General features: G+C 28.7%; 1 protein-coding gene across 1 annotated transcript; it reads right to left on the bottom strand.

The window, feature by feature from the left end:
• Positions 1 to 22372: 22372 nt before the first annotated feature.
• Positions 22373 to 23296, bottom strand: LOC119675939 (ATP-dependent DNA helicase PIF1-like). Its single transcript, XM_038087157.1, has one exon. It carries the CDS (start codon positions 23294 to 23296, stop codon positions 22373 to 22375), a length of 924 nt encoding a protein of 307 aa, XP_037943085.1.
• Between the last annotated feature and the right edge of the window lie 534 nt (positions 23297 to 23830).

Raw genomic sequence — 23830 nt, forward strand, 5'->3', positions numbered from 1 at the left:
ATTTCCTTTTCGCATTCATATTAACAAAAACATTGTTAATGGCACCATCATTCCACAAGGACACAATACTTCTTCATAAAGAGGTATTCACCGTATATATCTTTTAACAAATCAGGTTTTTTATATATCCACTTGAAGATATTTTCAACACCCGATTTTACAAGTTTTGAAAATATTTTCTACTAACATATTTTCTACTAACTTATTTTCACACATTACAGACAAAACAACTAAAATGATGAGAACTGCTATCTTATAACTAATATAAAACCGCGTTTCTTTAGTTGAATAGAGTTGAGGTTGTTGGCATTAAACAAGTCATCTTAACTTACATTACTACGAGTATCGATTACATATGCCTATCTGAGGTCATCTATGCCAATAAGAATATAAACAAGACTATTTTGTGACTGTGTTGTTATTGTTACGAGACTTCAGCAGATTACTGTGAGCTCCAATTCCCAACTGATATTAGCAAATCTTTACACTCGAAAGTTTGAGTGTTGTCTGTTTGTTCAGACAATTGATGAGTTAACTTGATTCTTAACCTGGGTTAATGTTGACAACAGGTAATTAACAAATAATCTTAACTTAAGTCACTATTGATAGCATGAGGGTATCTGAGGTGACAAACGAATATCTGCCTAGCAGAACTTCTAGTCAATTCTCTATATAGGCTCTGGAGGCCATTACATATCCTCTGATGTAAGGAAATTTTCAGCGTGAGACCTTGACCTGTACTTGAAGAGCTGTGTTTCTTCTATATGGTCATGGCCAGTTATTAATCTAACGAAATTTGCTATTCGTTAGAGGCCAAGAACTGCGTGGGAGGCCAAGAACAATCCAACTTCTTTTTATATTTTATTTACTCAATTTTAATTATTTTAAATTAATTTATACAATTTTTAAATTAAATATTTTTTAACGTTTTTACAACGCATTATGTGAACATTTTCAGCTTTCAATTTGTTAAAAATACGTTAAATTTGGATGGAAATTTATGTTTTACTCGTATTTACAGCGACTGCAATCAGATGCAAACCAATTCTTTTTATCAACATCAACTTCATCACAAGCTCTGGAAATAATTTTTCTTTACTCGAATTTCTTGTCCCTGTCACAGTTTGTGTATTTTAGTTCATCATTTATAATTTTATGCATTTTAAATGAGTTTGGTAACTTGTTTTCTAGTTAGCTTCATATATTTTCTACACATCTGAATATATAGTTTTTGCTCAAAAAATTTGTTTTGTTGTTAATTTTTTGCTTTCCTTAACTTTATGAAAATTTTCAACAAATGCATCAAGTTTATGGCAAAATTAATGGTATGAGGTTAGCAAGTACAGAGGCGCTTTGGCAGGTGAAGATTTATAATTTTAGCCGAATTTTATTTATATGATATTTATATTCTAACTGTCTATACAAAAATATAGACCCACTTAGTCATAGGTTGCTATAACCATCTATTTAGTGTCCAATTTTAGTGGCTATCTTAAATATACTTGATAATACCTATATAGTAGTTATAGTTGTGTGAAAATCTTGTATTGCATATATTGTAGAATTTATCGTTTTAATTTTTTTCATCTTGCTGGACTTAGAAATTATTTGGATTAATATCAGATCTATTTTAAAAATTTTTATAAATCTTGTGACAAACTCTTATTTATCTTATTTTAATTATTAAAATTAAAATAATTAAAAATAAATATTTTTATATAAACTCAATTCTTTTCTTAAATTTGATATGCAAAGACTATCAATCTATTGTGATACCGTTGATCTTTATTTGGAAGCTTGATATCTTGTTGTTGACCTCGATTTCTAATTAAACTGAAAGAGAAACATTCAGGAGTCAACTTAGAAGATACTGTTTATTATTTTTGTAAAAGCATATTTAAGAAACATTGCTTATTGCCCGTTGCTTATGACCCTTGGAAATTACTGGACGATTATCTGAACATTTTTTACCTATAGGTCCCGTGTTCCGTGGTAACGTTAGAGAAAAAAATGCTACCAGTTGAAAAAAATCATTTTGATAATCCAAGACTAAAGTGAACGTCTGTTTAAGGCTGTGCTACTAAAAGTGCTCTTAGACCACGAAAGTTAAGAAGGTGCAAAATAGCGATCATTGTGATCTTTTAAACCATACCATCTGGCGCCTGCTGGAATTTTGTCGCTTTTAACGAAAATCATGCTTTACGTTGGGAATACTCTAACTTCTATTCTACAGGGATAGGGGAATAGCTACAAAGTATGTGTGCTAAAAGTGTTCTAATAGCTTGGTAGTCAAGAGGAAAGAAAATAGTCAAATCTTTTATTATTCTTATTAATTTATTTATTATTTATTCAAAGAAAAATGCACAGCACTTACAATCTTAGAATTTTACTTCAAATCTAAATAAACAATAATATAGTTAAATTACAGTCGCATAATTTTGTATGAAATAAAAGCGAAAGGCAGTGCATTCATCAAGAATTATCTGGGACTAGTTACAGACAAAAAGTGTTAAAAGTATTCTAGGACTACAGCATTCTAGGAGGTAGGTAACTATAAAGACTCTACAACTAGTTTGGATTGAACGAAAAAGCAGTAGTACTAATACATTAAACTAGGTTTTAGATCCTTTATCCGACCAATGAAAACTGGCCGTTATCTTATAGGAATATTCATAATTAAAATAAAGTAATAATATATAATATAATTATATAAAATATATAAAGTGATAATATTCCTCATATGTATAGGGTTGCCTGGGGCACAATAGATCCCGTGCCTGTGGCAGTGCACTATCCTTTATCCAAATAATTATATTAATAGGGTTGCCTGCTTAATAATTTTGGTTTGTTGGATTACATAAAATAACATTATTATTTCAGTTGGTTGATTCTTTAAATGCGGCACTGTACTTTTATGCAAATTCAACAACTTATGCACTTTTTACTAATTTCAGCAGTTAACTTCCTTTGGTTTTCGTAGTTAACTTTTGCCAACACAGAGAATTTTGCTGATGTTGATAAGTAACAGTAGCAGTTTTCGTGGAATGAGTAGTTATGCAGTACGGATCACATGGCTTCGCAGTGGAGTGGGCCTTTGCAAGATGCAAGGAACGCAGATGAAATTTCAACTCCCAAGTTCAATAAAAGTTTTCAGTTCCTAGTTTTTAGTTAGTTTTATTTGTATGCAAGCAAATTACTCTTGTTCTTGCTCTTGCTCTTGCTCTTGTTTTTGTTTTTGTGTTTGTTTATGCAATCTAAGTCTTGGGCATGAGCAGCAAATTGCATAAAGTGGAACATGGCGCAGTTCATAGTAACTTTCCCTGCACATATAAAATGGATGAGCAAACTTTATTTTTTCTTAATTTATGCTTTTTATTAGATACTTTTTTATTTGTTTTATTTTAATTTAATTTTTTGAGAAATTATAATTACCACGTTGCATTTGGGATGTAAGGAAACCAACAAACTTAATAAAGGAAAAAATGAGTTATCGGCAAGGATGAAATTAGTCGATTTATTTGAGTTCCTACAGCTAAACTTGTTCGATAGTCATGCCTTTGAGGTGAAGTTAATATTCCTGATGTTGTTCTTGTAGTGTTTGCTGTTCATATTGCTACTTTAGCTGCCTCCACTTACGTTAAGGTTCAATACTAAAGCCCATAAATATTAAATGTGATACTTTACATAACAACTTGCTGCCAACAACAACAAGACGGGCTGAAAATGTGGAAACAGATTTGTGTGCACGTTTCGGTGTACTGATGAGATATTCTATACGATATCGTTTTTGAAGTAAAAAAAAAAATAGGTGCATGTACTTAAAATTACTGGTCGGATATACTAAACCTGCTGGTCCCACAATTGGCGCTTTAAAGAGGTTGCCTGAATGCGGTTCATTTGGCTTATTTGCATAATGTGCTTTAGACTTTGGCCAAACTTTCGCATGTCGAATCTCAGTGCAAGTTGGTTGAAGATGAGAGGATATTGCTTGCTGTTGGTGTTGCCTAATTTTCCGTTTGTTGCAAAACGTATCCTTTTCTGTGCCATTTCTTAATGTTTAGCGTAAACATACTTAATTTAAATGCAATGCAGTGCAGTGTATGAAACTTTACTAGGGTATCTGTTTGATGAAAGGACAATGCAGTGTTATGAAAGAGTTTACGTGCTTGAGGATGAAATATGTTGATTTCTACGGACTCTTGTCCTTGTTTTTGCTTTAAAGAAGACAACATACACAATCAACTTAGTTCTATGTGCAAAATATTAATGTGTTTAGAAAGTGAAACATGTTTAAACATATTCAAATAAAAACTAAAAATTTCTTATAGTTTATTATATTTTTCAAAAGGCAATAACATTAAGTTGCAATAAAGAAACTGTCTTAATATAGTACAAAAAATTGGATTATGTTAGAATTTTATTAATATTGTATCTTCTAAAAATAAATAAATTTTTAACGTCCGTTTTGACGAAAGAAACTAAATTCTTAATATTAAATAAAATAAAGTCATTGATTAAAAAAATAAAACTAATTTTATTGAAGCATATTATAATAGCTTTAGCATGAATAAAAAACTATTTCAATTTTAACTTTAAGTTTAAACATTTTAAATGCATTTGTTAATGTCTCTGCAAAATTCCTACCCACTAACTTGTACTTGCATTATTCTATAGAATCTCTTTTCGTTTTTTTCTTATTTATTTATTTAGTTTTAAATGTAACTTTTGCATTTTTATATATCCTAGAAATTATTTTGTTTTAACTTCTCTTATATCTTCCAATTTTCCAAAACTTTTGCTTTGTATCTTATATAAAATGCAACTGCAAGTGCAAATAGTAACTTTGCAAACCTACCAAGCTTGCATCTCCACTTACGAGTTTCGTAGTAACTAGAATTCATCTATATGAGGAAAATTTGTTACTTAACTTTCTGTAAACACTAACAAGTTGAGTGAGTGGAGTGGAAAGAGAGGGGGAACTTTTTGAATTGCATGTAATTGGTTGCAAAAGTTGCAAGTTTATTGCAACCGAAAAGTCAATTTACTATAGAAAAATTGGTGAAACGGAAGACGAAATGTTGAAATAAGTTTTCTAACTTAAATTGGAATTTTCGGAAACAACGTGAAGATATTCAATACCATTTATATATAATTAAAGAAGATTAAGTCAACTTCATCGCTCTATTGATATAAAAACTCAATAGTCTTTTTGCAGATTAATTATATTAAAATCGTATATAATAAAGAACTATTCTAAATAAAAGAAAAACATTAAATTATAGTATTATTTACAAAGGTTATTGAGGTGCTACATATCCTTTTTTCCACAAAATCTTAGCAAATTTTCTCATCAAAATTTTATTTCTCACACTACGTAACTATGCAGCACACTGGACCATTCCAGTTTGTCAATGCATTGCCCAGTCTGGTCAGTAACCTCTTACATACTAAAATTGAAAAAAAAACTGGTTAAAGAGCAATTTTCGGCAGAAAATCTACTTTTGTATCTTGTAGGTAGATGCACAAGTACATATCTTTTTGGAGTCTTAAAATTTTCTCATAAGTTTTCGAATTAAAAAAATTAAAAAAGGTTGAAGAAAAATTGTGGAAAAACTTGTATTTTATACATAATCGGCAAACTAAAAGGATGCTGTGCAACCTGACCTGTAAGGGTTAAAAAACAAGTTTCGCATTCTTGCAAGGATGCTTACTAGAAATACAAAATATGCAAGTTCAAGAAAGGACATAGACTCTGTTTTTGGTTTTTATTAAGGGTTGGTTGTCTTGTTTCAGATTGGAGACAAATGTTTAAAATATACGAACATTTGTAAGAGTTTGTTATAAAAAGGAGTGTTAAAGTAAAAATTTGGATTTTTAATTTGATATCAACTTTATTAATTTATTTTATATTTATAGAGTTCTATTTTTAATAAACACAAACATAAGTAAAAACATCTATATTATTGTATGTATGCATATAGGTAATTAGTTCTGTTATAAACAATTGAGCTTAATATATATTCGTTAGTTTTTTCACTTTTATTTTGATTATAATGATTTATTATAAAAGAGTGTATTATCTTAAATATCTTAAGATATCTTAAGAGTGTATCGGATCTTAAATACTTTTAACCACAAAAAGGTTTTGATACTTGCTTGAGTACTATTTCAAAAGTCTCGAAAACATCTCTAAATAATAAAAAAATAAAAAAATTAAAATTGGAAAATTATAAATTAATTATAAAAAGTTAAAAATTATAAAAAAACAAATTATAAAAAAGTATATATGTTGCCGCGTTACTTCAAAATTTTATATTCAGAGATTTATTCTTCAACTGTGAAATAGTAACAAAATTTATAGCATGCAATATTATTTGTAGCATGCGAATATTACTTCGGTACTAGACATCTTATTTATGATTTTTGCTCAAGCCTCTTAACTTAATATTGATTTCGTACCAATTGCTGATTTTGCCAATATAAATAGTTTTTTAACAGAAAACATTTCGGTCTTATTCATTCATATAACAAATTTTTTTATTCAATTATTTTCATATTAAAAATTAAATGAATCTTACAAATTAATATAAATAAATTACAAACTGTTTTAATTCATTCAAAAACATAAGATGATAAATATATAATATAGACGAACATAAATAATATATAGAATATAAATGTTTCAGAGACAAGATTTCTGGTAAACCTAAACCTAATAATAAGACCCAACCTTACCTATAAAATTTCTTATATATGTTTAAGAAATCACCTTGCAAATATTACGAAATTAGAGTGGAAATATTAAACTCCGATTAAGCTTGAGAATGATAATAATTATCAACAAGCATAACTATTTAATTACTAAATATATGAGAAAAACTGCACATTGAGGTTCGAAGCCATAGTATTCTAAAACAGATCTATAGATCAGATTTATGGCAGATGTATAATCATTTTCTGCAGGGTTCGATAAAAATGCATGAATGACTTTGATGTTTCACTAAATATGAACGGAAATATATCACATTCAAAAAAAGTTTTTTGAATGTGATATATGGATACGTTTCAATAATATTTGCTGAAATTATATATAAATAGTTAAAAAAAAACTTTCGTCTGCGAATATTATATTGGATTAGAGTACACATATACATACTTATGTAGATAAATATGATAGTAAATATTGGAAACACAGATATTGGAACGTGCTACAACATAATTGAATGTTCTACACAACATTAATTCCTTGAAGTTAAAAAAATAAGTATGTCTATCTACCCATTACTACTAAAGACATTTTTTTGTTTCGTATTACTAGTTCTTTCGTTTTTTGATCACAGATAACTTGACTTTGAATGATAGTCATCCATAGCTGTACTTTGATGCTATTAAAGTCTATATCAATGGTTTCCTCAATCTTCTTTTACATTGACCTTGATTTTTTTGCTGATAAAATAATTGTTATTGATAGTACTATAGTTTATCGTACAGTGGATGTTATGCATGGTATTCTGTCACGCTATCAATTTAATTTTTGTGTCCTATACTATGTTTGAGCAAAAAATCTTATTATCGTAGTGAATAAATTGGAAGAAAATACTACTGAACTCATTGACCGTCTCCTCTTAAGTAGATTTTAAATTGATGATGGATACTACTAAGGTCTTAAAATAAGTCGAATTTTAATATCGACTATTGCAGTATTAACCTATTTGTTAATTTACGACATGTTACTATTGATGTATAGGTTCTTTAAAAAGAATTTGGGCGTAAAGTGTAAAGCCTTTCATCAGAAATTAAAAATATAAATTAAATTATAATAATATTTTTAATGTCAATTACCTATAAGTAGGCTATAAGTAATGTTATAGATCGTTAAAAAAATGCTAAAATGAATATATTTATATGAATGAAAATGAATATTAATATTTATACATATAAATATTATTCTATAATAATATTATTATAATATTATATTTTATTATTATATTATTATTAAATATTATATATTATCGCATTACATAATTTTTTTATATTTTGTTCAATACATAATAATCGGAACATTTTTTTATACTGGCCACATATGAGGAATGTATAATTTGTGGCTTATTTATATAGAAAGTTATTGATTTTCTAAATATTGTATTTTTTATTTATTTATTTGCGAATTAACATTAAAATAAATTTCAAAGTTAACTAAGAATAAGGAACTGGACTGCTAGGTCCTTCTTCCTGTTCTATAAATATATTTGCAGAGATTATTATAGAAATTTGACAACTAATTTTGTAACTAACAACTAACAATTAATTATACTAACAAAAAATTATTTACGATGTAATGTATGTGATCAGAATATCAAGATGTGATTAATATCAAGATGTGATGTGATTAAGATCAGTCAACGCGCCTTTGTAGAAAAGGTGTGACAGCTTCGTCCACGCATACTGGCATACTGGTTTTAGTACGGGGACTAACCGTACTAACTTTGAAACCTGTACTTTTGACCCGTAACCCATACTATTAGAAACAATTAATTGGAAATATAATATAATATAAATAAATAATATAATAAATAATATGAATAAATAATATGTTATCGAATCCATATTAATATTTCGTCCACAATAACGAACAAATATAAACAATATTACAGCCCAGAGGTAGCCTACCTTATAACTTAGCAAGGACTGGATAAGGAATGGTATCAAAGAGTCTAATGCAAGGGAACACTTTTAACGCGTTTCTTCTTTTTGTTCTTGGAACCAACCTTAAGTAGTTAACACCCCACATAAAAGCAGAACATCAGTATTAAGATATTAAAGTGGCTGCAATCAACCTATAGGTATCTTGAACGGTAATAATTGTGGCACGTTTTTTAACATTATGATACTTACATTAGTATATCAGGTTAAAGGGTATTTTTGAAGGGTATTAGAACTGAATTTCTATTTAATTACCACCTGACTTGCTAAATGTGACATTAATATAATTTTCAATATGACATGCAACGTAACATTAATCAGAAGAAGAATATATGAATGTCTTGATACATGAATATATATTCGTATGAGTCTTATTCGTATAAGCATCTTGGTTCCATAAACAAAACGCCAGTAACATCGTATATTCGTGAAGTCATATGGTGACACAAAAAGTCTAAGGCAATCCAAACACCTTGTATGGCTTCTCAGTCTAAAAAGTTGTGAACTCATAAGATCTAAATAGATTTTAACTTTTAATTATAAAGTTATTAATTATTATTAATAATTAATTATTATTAATAACCTAATTATTATTATTAACTTATTATTATTATTAATTATTAAGTAATTATTTCTTAAGATAGGAATTATTTTTTTACTGAAGATATCTCTTTTTTGCATATGTCCTGTGATTGTTAGTATATGAACCAGTTTTTCCTTCTTTATTTAATGGAAAGCAAATAAGTTAGGAGTGTTACATCACAGTATTGTGGGGTTTATTAATAAGTACTCTGATTATTTGTAATAAAAAAATATTGCTATAGACACAACCTAAGATTTCAAAGTAAACTAACGCATCTCTTATGAATGGAATGCATCTCTTATGTTAATGAATAGATATTTTTTATGTCCAGCCAGATATATTGACGTACTTAATAATCACAACAACCGGTATATGTATCTTTATTGAAAGTATATTTGTATGTTATCGTTCTAATAATTATGTGAATTTAAACCTTTTGTGTTGTTTAACACTCTGGTATTATTATGTTTCATTTTAAAACTTGCTGAATTAATTAAGATAAATTGTTGACTGCCACAAAAAAAAATTAATAATTTCTTACTCTTAATCATATTCTAACCCTTCTATAAAAATTTCATATAAACAACTTTATTTTGTACATCCTGCTACATCCACTAGAGTGCGCACCATTGCTCCTTTTTACATTCACTATGCGCATATAGAGAGCGCTAGTTATTGTCGATAATACAGTACTATTTATCCGTGGAAATGGGGTAGATGTATTTCAACCCTCTTATATCTAATGGATAAAATATAAATTTTTGAATAATTAAGATGCAAGATATCTTAGCATTTATTTTTGTAACTTTGTTTTCTCTACATAAAGACTGGTGAATGTGTGGTTTCTAAAGCTTAGACAAAGATTTGTGGGTATGTGCCTACCAATATTGTACTACAAACGTTTCAATAGATACTTTGGTTTCAAAACTTAAATTTTCATTATTGAAAATTTAACTAAAAAAATTAATTTTGAACTCACATAATATACGATAAAATATAAAGAGAGAGATATATAGAATAGAAATATTCGTACAAGGATAAAACATTAATTATTATTAGTATTAATATTTAATAATAATAATATTTAATATAAATATTAGACACCATATTAAGAGATATTTAAAGAACTAAAATTTGATATTTCATTATTACGTTATCTGAAACGCCATCTTAAACGATATTGAAAATGAACCGTCTCTCACATACGATTGTATTTATATTTACAAACTAAAAAAACATTTCGACTACTTCCGCCCAATAAATAACAATAGTCAGTATATATCAAGCTCTGTAGTCCCATGGTCTGAAATCTGATAATCTTGTGAATTTGAGTCTATTAAGTATTTATGTTTTTGTCTTTCTTTTTTTTTGTCGTTATAATAATCCATAATTGTTTCCAATCTAAGTAAGGATATTTTTCTTCGTCTGAATCCGTTTATCCACTGCTGGATGTAAGCCGTCGAATTAACTGAATTTATTTACTTATAACAATAAATATGAAAATATAATATACATAAAAGAAATAAAATTATGTTGGTAATAAAATTTGAGTACACCTGTCTACCTTAAACCACATGAATATGTTTCCTAATTGTTATTAATCCATTCCATTAATGGATATTTTTAACTCACTACATCGGTCCATATCATATACCGCATTTTCTTTTTACTTTTTCTTGTAGTATCGTTTGTGGTAACTTGTAGTAAGAAATACGAAGGATTTGCCCCAAATAAGCTGCGTTACGGCATTTGATAATCCAAAGCAGTTGTCGCGCGTTTCACAACGTCTTAGAACCCGTTGAATTCACAAACTATATAAATATACAAACACTCCTAACACAGTTTAGCATGGATAAGCAAAGGAAATAAAGATTATGTTACTGTTGAGAATTATTAGTTTAATTTTTTATATTCATTACCAATAATTACCTCAGTGATAATTAAAAAATCAAATCTGCAAGCCAGCTCATTTCAAGGATTATATTATATTCATTTCGGGACTGTTATGCCAACTGCTGTTTGTCACTTGAGGTTTTAAAACTTTCATTAGCAGATCTATCAGAGGCAGATTTTTCGACCAGATTGGTAATGGAGATAACGTTATAAGTTCCGAGTGAAAACTTCGAAAAATTAGCTTGCAAAATTAAATAGTATAAAAAATGGCAACAAATTTGGATTCATTCTTTTTAAGGACGCTAAAAGCTTCCAAATAATTAGGGATTGCTTAATTAGAAAAAATTTGACATATTTAACTAAGATTGTTATTAAATACTCGTATTACTTTTTTCATCATTTCATCTTTTATGATTTAAATTGTTCAAACAACTAAAGATATTTAAGATGAATATTGCAACCGATTTTTCACCGATTTTATCGTATCAAAGTTCGGTAAATTAGCTGATGGTAGCAAAGTTGCTCAAATAAATTTGGGACCTTTTAAAGAAACAATGAACCAGTTCTTTCTAAAGAAGTTTGCAGAAATCACTATCCTGGACAAGGGTGGGAGATAGGCTCTATATAATTAACTAACAGACGACTACTGTAAAATTGAGTTAATCTCAAAATATAACTAACAATATATTATGCATTTCTTGGAGTTTTCAGATTTTCTAGAGAATAACTTATGTGTAAGTTACAAATATAATTTTAACTTCAAAAAAGTGCAATTAAAATATTTAAATATTAAAATAAGATTTAAATATTAAAATTACAGTAAAACAACATTCTTATAAAAATCTTATAACTGATCATGCCAATAATATAATAGGAGTTTGTTGCATCGACAGCCTTATTTGTATATATTTGTACTTAATATATATTAAAGATTGCTCATTGCATTACGCTAAGAATGACTTTATATACTCTAAATTACATTATTAAAATAAAAGATACAGAAAGGAATCATGTGAGTGTATTATTCCAGCACTAAAAAAGATAGATTCTTGTTAATTGCGATATAAATACCGCAATAATATATCGGTATGATTAACTTTTTATAATATATTATTTTTGACATATCTGAGCTATCAACATTTTTTACATTAATGTTTGACTTATAAACTTGACTCTTATATTGCAATTAATTATTTTTTTCATACTAAAGGATTTGGGTAATATTATGTAGATAAAGGAGTTGCGCTTTGTTTATGTTATTTAAGGAATTAGATAATTAATTTAATAAATATTAATTAATAGAACGATAACCGAAAAAACTTGGTTTTGCCGTAAAGCAAAAAAAAACAATTGTTGAAGATGAATTCACGACTCCCGATTTTAACATTTCTGGAGTTGTTTTATATAGTAAAGTTTAATTTAAAAAAAAGATTGAATTAGTTCAGAAGTTAAGTAATTTTCTTACGTAGCGTTTATAGACTTGTGTTATTGTAGTTGCGTCTAATAGATTCTACCAGTGGCTTGATATCATTAGTTGGTGAAACCGAATAATTTCACCTGATTTTTCCAACAAAGATACATCTATCGTGCTTTCCATTGGAGAGTACCGAACGAAACACTGATAAAGTTAGAGAGTTTTCATCTGCCTAACGTCATCTGATACTTCCACTAAAGATGTCAACAAAAACTCTATATGATTGAAAAATCAATAACCGCAAATTCTGTAAGAGAATCTTAAAAAGCATTGATCAAATGTTGGACTTCCATAATCTTTAAAATTTAGAAAATAATATATAAAAATTGTATATATATAATATGTTACATTACATATAATTTTATATGACGTTATAATGGTTGTTATAAAAGGTTGAAATTCCTAAAAATGAAGAGATAAAGATAATTTTCACAAAAATCACAAAAATTCACTTTTAGCGCAATTTTCATTTTCGTTTGATAAATTTCCAGTGAAATATATAACACTCGAGATTAATTTCTAACAGTCTAGATATTTTGCCAGAGTACCACGATTATTCTGAAATTAACAGCTGTTTTATAGAATTTGACAGATAAATAGTGATTTGATTTCATATATGTATATATAATAAATTTAATTGTGTTAAACATTTTTTACTTTATTTTTATATTTATATGTATATTATACATTTATATAAATATCTACTAACTTTACTACAAACAAGGTAGCAGAGCGCCAGCAAAAACGTGGAAAAGAACGATCGAAAGTGAGCAAGCTGAAACACTATATATATTGAACAACATCTATAGAGAAGCACCGGATATAGTCAGATTTAAATGAATTATTGAGGCTCTATGCCCCACTGGGAGAAGTGGGCAATAGTAGTAACACTACTACAAAAATGTTAAAATACTCTAAAAATGTTCGTTTGGGCAATAAAATTTGACGGATGAAGAGTAAAAATAGATTGAATCCAGATTCATAAATCGAAAATGTCGTAAATGTTGACGGTACTCATCTATATTTATAAAGCAAATTTTTAATTGGTATTTTTAGAAATAGTGTTAGATCTTAAATAAATTAACTCTTCACTTTTAACAGCAAGTGTAGTCCACAGATCTAGGTCCTAAAATTAATATATGTGATTCCTGTTCTCATCACTTTCTTCTTACATATGTATATTTTCATATTATTCAATTCCAGATATTGACTAGAAATTTAAAATATATGCTGAGTTCCTAATTGCTTTTTTATAAGATTTCATGATAAGGACTTTTTCCTTTTGTACAATATGGAGAAAAGGATATCAGATAACTGAAATGTTATTAAAATTTAAAAAAAAATTATTTTATCTTGCAATGATTCAGCTTCAATTATCTTCATGGAATGGATTAATAGGTAAGGGTTAAACTTACCACTCACAAAGTTTGAGTTCTTCATCGCCAAAGAAGAATAGAAAATCTCAAGCAAAGCAAAGTCAAGAATGCTCATATAAAAAATTCTAAAGGATAAAGGAAAAGTAATTTAAATTTTTTAAATAGAAAAAGGGCGGAGCACATTTAAATAAAATAAGTTTTTCACTTTTATTTTTTGTAAGGAAATGTACTAAACACCAATAAGACAACTGCAAGGATACTTAAAAATCGTAGCTTCCACGAAAAAGATAGAATATAAAAAACGTAAATAAAGTCCTGAAAAACTAAAAAAGAAACAAATAAATAGTTATGTAAAGCATTTGAAGAAAAGGAATATATAATAAAAAATTATATCACAAAGTAAAGGAATATAAAATGAAAAGAAAAGAATCTAAAAATAGTAAAACAAATTAAAAAAGTCCTTAGTGGTAGTCCTTCAAGGTAAAATGAAAAGAAGGAAATGAAAAACCTTACAGTAACTTTCCCAGGCAGATAGCACAGTCAGATATGAGTCTCATTTAAAAAGGATATGCTTGCATATAGTATTAAAGGATGTCATAGAGAACTGTAATTTTACTTGATTTGTTAAAAAGCAGAAGAAAATAAAAAAGAAGTAAAAAATAGGATATACATTTTTAAAGATATGAGGTAGTCTAGTACTTAGCATTAAGCATTCAGATGGCAGAACCCACTTCTACAAAATGGCAGGAAAATTTAATTGCTCCTGCCAACAGAGTGCCTACATAAAATTTAAGCAGTTTGCTGGTTAAGAGTTTTGTGTGCCGGAGTGTGACGTGTACAAATACGAGTAAAACAGGCAAGAAGTAAATTGTATCTTTTCATGGGGCTAGTAAGTACGATGATGGTGGCTGCTGCCATTGCCTGCTTTATAGCCTCAATTGCTTTGCTGACTTTTTGACTATATCGTCATCATCGTCATCGTCGTCGTCGTGGTCGTCGTCGTCGCCAATTTTATATCTTTTCCTGCATTTTATCTTCACTTTAACGTTCAATTCAATATAATGATTCCCCTATGCATAAAGTATGGTAGTGGCGTATTTTGGGCAGTGTATGCACAAGTATTTTAGTCTTTGTATTTTACATACCAAGTGGCGTATCTGCTGGATACGAGCACACGGGCCACACGTATTTCCAGCAGCATCGCCACATCATCGTATGTACTTAAGGAAGAGGTTTGAGCGTCAATTTTAATTTGCATACGTTTGCTTTGGGTGTCATGGTTTTGCCTTTTCTTCCTATTTTTCGTGTACATTTTTTTGGTCTGGTACTTTTCTTTTTTATGCGAAGTGAAGTGTGTTTAATGTTGTTAAGTCGACCATATATTTGGCTTAAACTTTTAGACCTATTTGCATAATGGTGAGACAGAAAATAGAAAAAAAATCGAAACACTAAAATACCATGGGGCATTTGATATTTCTGATGCCATTTTGTTTTAGTGCTTTTCGAAAATGTCTAAAATTTCATTAGCCTTTATGAGCAGAAATTGCTTATAAGATATGCCCTGCTCCGGAGGTAATACGGAGGTAAAAAGACTTTGAAGAGTTGTGGTTATCGATAGTATAATTGTTCATATAGTCGTTCAAAACACATTTTTGTATTATTGGTAATGGGTTGAGAGTCTCAAATATTAAACCATTTTAAAGATTTCATTTATTAATTTTGTTTTTCTTAATTTTTTATAATAAATTAAATTCTCAAATAGTAATTTAATTGATTTAAAATAATAACAGTCGCTTCAGATTTTAGCTTTTAAATATATATGAATAAGGATAACTTAACAAGGGGAACGATAAATACAAAAGCTTAAAAGAATTGATCCGTTTCACTAAACTTATTTATTTATTATATCTAGCATAATATAAATAAAAGAATTAAAATATTCAGGTGATTTGACCTTTTTGATAGCGCAAGCCTTCTGCACAAGAAGTTGAAAAAAATAGTGGGCAAGATAGATGTACTAAGCCAGAGGTGAGGAAAGTACAGTTGGATGTTACTGTCAACTCAAGATCGCAGGGAGCGAAAAAATGCATGAATGGAAAATGTTATAGAGAACGGATATTAAGCTGCAATTAGCTTGTTAGCTGTAGATACGTAAAAAAAAGATGGGGGTGACTACTTTCGACGGTTAAGGCCCAGTCAGGACTGCTCATAATGATGAAGAAATGTATAAATGGAAATATAGTTGGCGGTTATAAATCGTAAGCAGTAGTGAACAAAAATATGGATGGATAAACAATGTTACAGAGAATGGATATTAAATTGCAAGTAACTTCTGAACAGCGTAGAAGTACAATAATGTAAGAGAGAAACTTCTTCAGATGGTTAAAATCCGATAAAGGTCTACTGATGATAAGAAGATAGTGCTGAAAAATATATCGCAAAATTTGCATGATGGAAAGTTTAGAGAAATAAGAGTCTTAAAACAAATTTATAATATTTATTTCAAAATAATATGTTAAGTATCAAAATAATGAAAATAAACAAATTGTTTTAAAGTCATATAATACGACATAAAAACTAATTTAAACCAATTATTTAGCCGTCTATATATATATTGAATATACGATTTAACGAATTATTTTTAAAGACTTCTAATGTTGGATATTTGCCAATACTCGAAACAGCTGATTGGTCTATGCGAAAATGGATATAGATTATAATTTATAAATTAGTTTTTTGTGTATTAATTTTTTTTTTTTCTGAGTATTCCAGAAAAGTTTGAGTATTCTGGATTATCGAATCCAAAAAAAAAAAATGCATCGGTTTTTGGTGCTAGTATATTCAGTATAGAGTAGAAATATTTTTTTGCAGTTGTTGTGAAATTTTTTTTAAAAGAAGAATTATACTAATTTGCATTACAGAAAAATAAATTCTTCTAATTTTTATAAAACTTTAAACTGTTATTAATAACATTCTGTTAGCTAAAAAGTATAGAAAAATTGCAGTACTGAGAATAACAAGTAGAAATAAATGAACATAGTACTTGAAGTCGAAGTCTTCGATAAGCAGCAAATCATCGTTTGTTGAATTAATTCAGCTAAGACTTTTATATATATATTAATGATTTGGCTTAGATAAACCTACACTTCTAAGTACTAAGCGGCTTTATCCTAACTTTCTCCTCTACTTACTAGACTGATGTTTTACCTACTGCCCTCCAGGTCAGTGTTGGAAATCTTCTTCATCCATTCCTAAAAGTAAGTTGAAGTGGGTTTCAGTCTTTGTATGATATTTATGAACTATATAACTTGAAATGGGAGGTTGGAAAATATTAAAATTATTTTTTAATCAAATTGGTGGCTTTATGTTTACACATTGGTAAATATGTAAACAGTTTTGCAATTTAAAAAATTATCAAATTAAATCACAAATTTGAAGCAATATGAACAGGTATAAATCTATTGATCGATATGATTAAACAAGGTCAACAGATGTAATAAGTAAAAAAACTGTATTGAATTATAAAATATTTAAGATTAAGCAAGACACTTCATTAAATTCTATTTATTTATACTATAAATATAATATATATAAATATATGTACATATCTAATCTTAATATCGATTTATGATAATCAATCATTTAATTCACTTAAATAAAAGTTGGTCCCATTATTGGGTACGCTTAGTTTCTAGAAAAAAATAATTTGTCTTAATAACTAACTACACGTACGCAGTAATAGGTTGTTTTAAGGAAGCGTTTACTAGATATGAAATTTATAATAGATAATAAATATGGACAAAGGTTTAATACAGTTCAGTAAATATCTTTTCATTTTACTTCAGTTGTTTACGCGCTGGTCAAAAATAAGCACACCCATTCTTAATATATAATTTAAGACATGCCTTAAAGTTTTGTATTAGGTATACTTAATACTTAATTATTTTTTCTCTAATTTTTAAATATAATATTTTTTTATATTTAATTATTTACATACTGATAAGTTTATCGCAGTAGGAAAAATATACTAAGTTATTACGTGTTATTACGTGCTTAAAAGTATTAACATATTTGGGAAAGAGTGTATTGATAATGGGCAGGATTCTTTAGACCAACCCTATTAACCTTATAAGAATATATTAATAATTCCTTTTGAAAATTTCTGCTATTACGATTAGTAGCAGAAATAATAAATAATATCAAGTATATACAAATATATTTGTGTATATATTCGTTATCCCACTGCTATTATAAATCCCACTTCCATTTCAGTTTTATATGGTTTTTTTTATATTTGCCAATTCAACCTTAAATCTCCAAGGATATCTATGTTTAAAATTACTTTTCAGTGCTTTATTTTTTAGAGATAAACATTATTTTATTTTACTTTACTTTTTAGTATGCATAAAATATACTAACGTCAAGTACAGTTTCGTATTCTTTTGCTTAAGCATAACTAATGCCCTTTTTCCATTTGCACAAAATAGTGCAAATCCCTTCTGCAGCATTTTTCAAAAACCTTCCTACTACTATTTTAGCTACATTTTCTTGGCGCTATGTTTAGTACGTTGTATTAATTACTTGAAATGAATAAATGAAATCTATTAAAAATTAGTATATTATTTACTATATACTTATATATACTATATTTACTACATATTGATTCCATCAAAAAATACATAAAGGATAGAGCCCTGACTTACCACAGACTTACCAACACCGTGTTATCAAATCTCAGGTTACAGGTTACTGGTTACAGGCTCCTCGGGGAAGTATGCAGATCTGAGGTCAATTATTGCTTAGTCTGTTGAAGTGATAAACAATAATCCAGCCAAGGCGTAAAAAGGGGTTTTGAAAATACCTCGAGTTAAGAAGGAGTAAAAGTGCTCAAGTGTACTGCCTCAAATAGCTTCAATATAATAATGATTGTTACTGTGACTGCATACAAAATAAAAATATTTTATTAATTAAGTATAGATCAATTGTCTATGTTGAAGAAAAAAATTAGAGCTACAAGAATGTAACTAATTACAACTAAGGATAATTATAAAAAGAATCCATGTGATTCCTAACGAAGTGTTATATAAAATAAATATTTAATTTAAAATAAATATTATTCATTTTAAAATTCTGTATTATATATCGATTATCGTAAAAGCACCCAACCATATTTTTGGGATTACAACCTAAGGATTTGCTTAATTAGAAAATTTAGCATGGCAAATTGTGTTCTTTTGAAAATTTTCTCATAAGGGATCTGCCATTATAATCTACATATACAATTTAAACATAAGGACAGAAGAAATTATTTTTTAACCTTATTAGCCGCTGATAGTAAAGATTCAAATTAATCCAGTAGCTAGACGATAGCAGGTCATAGTCAGATCATATATAAAACTAAACTAAGTACAATTAATATAGTATATTTCTACAGTCAAATTGTTGTGAATATTACTATTCATTATAACAGTTTTTAATATTACTGATTTCGCAAAAAAAAAAAAAATAAATGGAGTAGTAAATAAAATCCAAAGAACTGAGGCAAAGAATTTTGGTTTTTAACTTATAATGGAATATGTTACATATCTATATGTAACAGGTTTTTAAATAAAGCTATCTTGCACAAATTTTTTCAAATTTGTGTAACCAAGTGTTGTAATATAAGTATTTCATTAAGTAATATATAATGCCTGTATTTTTATTAAAAAATAAATGATGTCTTTATAATTATGTTCCTATTAATTATTATATTAAACTATATATAGAAATAATGCTTCTCTATATAAATAGTTTCAGATAATTATATTTTAAAAATTTCAACCAAACAACGAATAAACTCCTTTTAATATAGTTCAAGATTATATAAAACTTTTGTGTCATTTGGCTTATGAACACTGACTCTGAGCTTCAATTTTGGCAGGGCACTAGTTCAATCTTTGATACTTGCAGTCCTAAACAATTACTTACGAATAATAATATATAAGAAATAGTTCTAAGATCACTGATGGTGAATATTTGGCAATTCTTGAAAAAGCTGTATGGTCAGCTGTATGGTCAATTAATTAATGTATAATAAACAATTTTTGTTGTTGTAATTCACTACTGTTCAAAACACTTCTCTTTTGAAAACAATAGCTTATAAATGGACATTTATATTTTTATATAAATTGTACACAAATCACAGCGGTTTCACTTCCTAAAGTCGTAGTGACCTTTTCTCCCGCGTCTTATTCCACTGAAGAAAATATTTCGATTCTAGATAATATTTTCATTTTTACGGAACTACGTCAGTATTACTACAAGATAAAGTTACTATTACTCATTTAAGACTTTCATCGGTTCAGCTAGCGTCCAGTCCCGCTGATGCTTTAGGTGACTGGCTTGGCACTTCGTGTTGGTGTAATAGAAAATTTATTTAGAGGTACTGAATTTTGATATTGTTCAAAAAGTAATTTGATTTAGTTTCCCATTGTTGTAACAGTTAATTCGATATCAGTTAATCTTTTGGCTAGATTAACCTTCTGGTTAGACTTTATGTATATTAACTGATTATTTTTAGTTGAGCATTTATACTATCGATGAATTTATGGGGTTGCTATTTTTTATTTCATTTATTTTTTATTTATTATCAGCAAAATTGTCATATTGACTATTATGTTTATCCGTGACTAAATATGATTATTTAAATATGCTTCGAAATAAGTTAGTAATTTTTGTAGAAGTGGTTCAGAAATTAGCCTAATATGAATTTTAGGTCAATAAATTACAAATTTCGGAACCTTTTTGAAAAGATTTACAGTTGAACTCAAAACTACTCTAAATATTATTTTAATTTTTGCTTAATTAATCAAACTTTTAAATTTTTTTTCTACACATTATCTAACCCTTAAAATATGATAGTAGATATTTATCTAGATCTACTATGCATTAAAAATCATTATGTAGCTCCATCATTAAGTTCATGTGACCTATAAATATTTCCTTTACTTATATTTTGCAGTAGCCAAAGTAATTTTTTACTCTTAGTTAAATAAATGTGCTTTGGCAAGGGAAAAAGTTTATGTGCTTCCCATTTTAATTTTATTGTTTTTTCCATTTCTTTAGAGACCGTATATCCTTGTCTACTTGCTTCAAGGATGTGCCCTATTTGGTTAACGTTCTCGAGTGCTCGGTGGTGTTTGCATATTTTTCTTTTCTTCATTTTGGTGCGATAGCCACCACTGGCGTGGCCGAAGCCAGTATCTGCAGCTTCTGCAGATACTTTGCCTTGCAGTCCTCGTACGATAAAAAATTAGTTTTTAAAACAAGATGAATGCCTTTTGCTGATTAAAACTGTAAAAAGCATTAGGGGGAAGGCTGACAGGCACTGCGATAGAAGTTGAATGTAATGAAAAATAATAGACGCCATTTTCTGTTTCTTTATCCTTTAGTTTATTTTTTGTTATTTTACTATTTTGTTGCCAACTTAATTTATTTTCAATGCAAGTTTTATAAAATTTCACTTAAACTAATTTCATTTATATTTACTTTAGTTGAGCTGTTGACGGATAATTCTGCTAAAAGTTCCAACTTTTGAGTTTAGTTCCATTTAAAGTTGCGTTTGCGGGGAAAAGTTGAGACTTAATGGACTTGTGTGGTTGAATTAGTCGTGTAACTGATCCTGTAACAAAAGAAGAAAAACATACTATAACTATTAATAATTTAATCCCAATTTAATTTAATCTTAATTATTTTAATTCTAACAAATGTTACTTCAGTTATTTTTATAAAATTATTTACTAGGTCAATAGTTGAAAAATTATATATATAATAGACAAAAGTTTTTATTTCGATTCAATATAATAAACGTCGATGCTTTTTATCAATTGATTGGTGATTTTTTTATGAATTGATAATGAAAATACAACTGAAAATATGATTTTATTTTATTGTTATTCAGGTTAACTTCAGAGAATTATACATTTATATTATGTGTATACTAGGTGACCCCGCGAACTTCGTACCGCGTAACAGTCAATAAATGTTATATTAAATTATAGATAAACTAAATTTAGAAATTTATTAAAGTAATAAAATGAATACAAAAAATTTATTGTATTCAATAGTTTATTAGGATATTGATATATAATTAATTATTTTAATAGTCTGTCAGCAAGAACCTATAGGTTGCACTCCGATTGATTCTCTTCAATAAAGAACCTTGTGATATACGATATTTTTTGTTTTTTTATCAGGCGCAAGAACAAATAAAGCAGATGGTTTGCCTACACGTGAACATGCCACGTACAATTGACCATGTGAAAAACATGCATTTTCTAGATTCAGACCACAAACACTAAAGGATTAGCCTTGTGATTTATTTATAGTCTTAGCGAATGCAAGCCGAATAGGAAATTGAATTCGTTTAAACTCAAAGGGCATATCGATTGAGATCATTGGAATCCTCGGAATGAGAACTTCATCACTTTTGAATTTTCCTTTGAGTATCATTGCGTGAATCACATTGGCCATCAGTTTTGTTATCACTAATCGCGTTCCATTGCATAGTTTTGGTTGGTTTAGATTTCGAAGCATAATGACTACCGAACCAATCTTTAATTGTAAATTGTGCGGTGGTAAGCCAGGCACATCCAAGGAGTTCAAAAATTCAGTTGGATAGTTGGTAGCTTCTTCTTCGTTTGTTACACAGTCAATAGATTTGAATGTATGCAGAGTACCAACGATTTCATTTTGAATTACAAAGTTTAAGTCATTCACATCTTTGTTCTTAGCTGCCAAAATTGCTCGCTCGCTCAACCATTTTTTGTTTTTATGATTATCAATGATGTTCGAAAATACCTCATTGATGAGTTCGTCTTTTGATGAGACGAAATTGCAAAAATTTGAAGGAAATGCAATTAATCCGCTCGATTCTTTAACAGCTACACGGCCATTACCGATTAACAGCAATTGCTTGGAGAACTCTTCAGCAGTTGTATCGTTTACCAATGCAACTCTCATGTTTGTTACCAGCTGAAGTTTCTTCACATAGCGCCAAAGATTTGATGATTTAAGGCAAGCATTTATTTCGTCGGCAGCAATCGATTTTGGAATGACTGGGAGTGTTTGGCGAAAATCGCCAGACAGTAAAATCATTGCGCCTCCAAAACATCTCGAGTCATTGCGAAGATCTTTCAATGTTCTGTCAAGTGCTTCTAATGCGCGTTTGTGCGCCATTGTGCATTCGTCCCAGATGATGATTTTAGATGCTACTAAAACTTTAGCCATTGCAGAATGCTTCACAATATTACATATCGGTTGCTCGGTAGTTTGAAGGTTTAACGGCAATTTTAACGCTGAATGAGCCGTACGGCATCCTTCTAACAATGTAGCCGCTATTCCAGAAGAAGCAACTGCTACCGCAATGTCGGAATATCGCACGAACAGTGGCCAAAATTAATGACGTGAGGAATGTTTTACCAGTCCCACTGTGGGCGTCCAGGAAAAAAAAGCCACCATTTTCTTCATCAATCGCTTTCATTAATGTTAAACTTCCTTCTGTTGCGGATTCAATAGAGGTACATTAGTTTGAACTGATTGGTCTAATTCATGTCGATCATATTCACGTTCACGTTCCAATTCTCGATTAAATGCGTTATTTATTCCACGATCAGAAGCTGGCATTCCTAATCTGACCAACAAACTACCGCAGGTATGGTAACATATGTCTTCGATCAAGAGCAAAGCCTGATGATGCATTTCATCATTCACCTCAAGATCGGGATTTCTTGAACTGACAGGAATTCTATGTAAAATGTCTTC

This window comes from Teleopsis dalmanni, chromosome 2, assembly GCF_002237135.1.
Source record: "Teleopsis dalmanni isolate 2A chromosome 2, ASM223713v2, whole genome shotgun sequence".
Taxonomy (NCBI): Eukaryota; Metazoa; Arthropoda; class Insecta; order Diptera; family Diopsidae; genus Teleopsis; species Teleopsis dalmanni.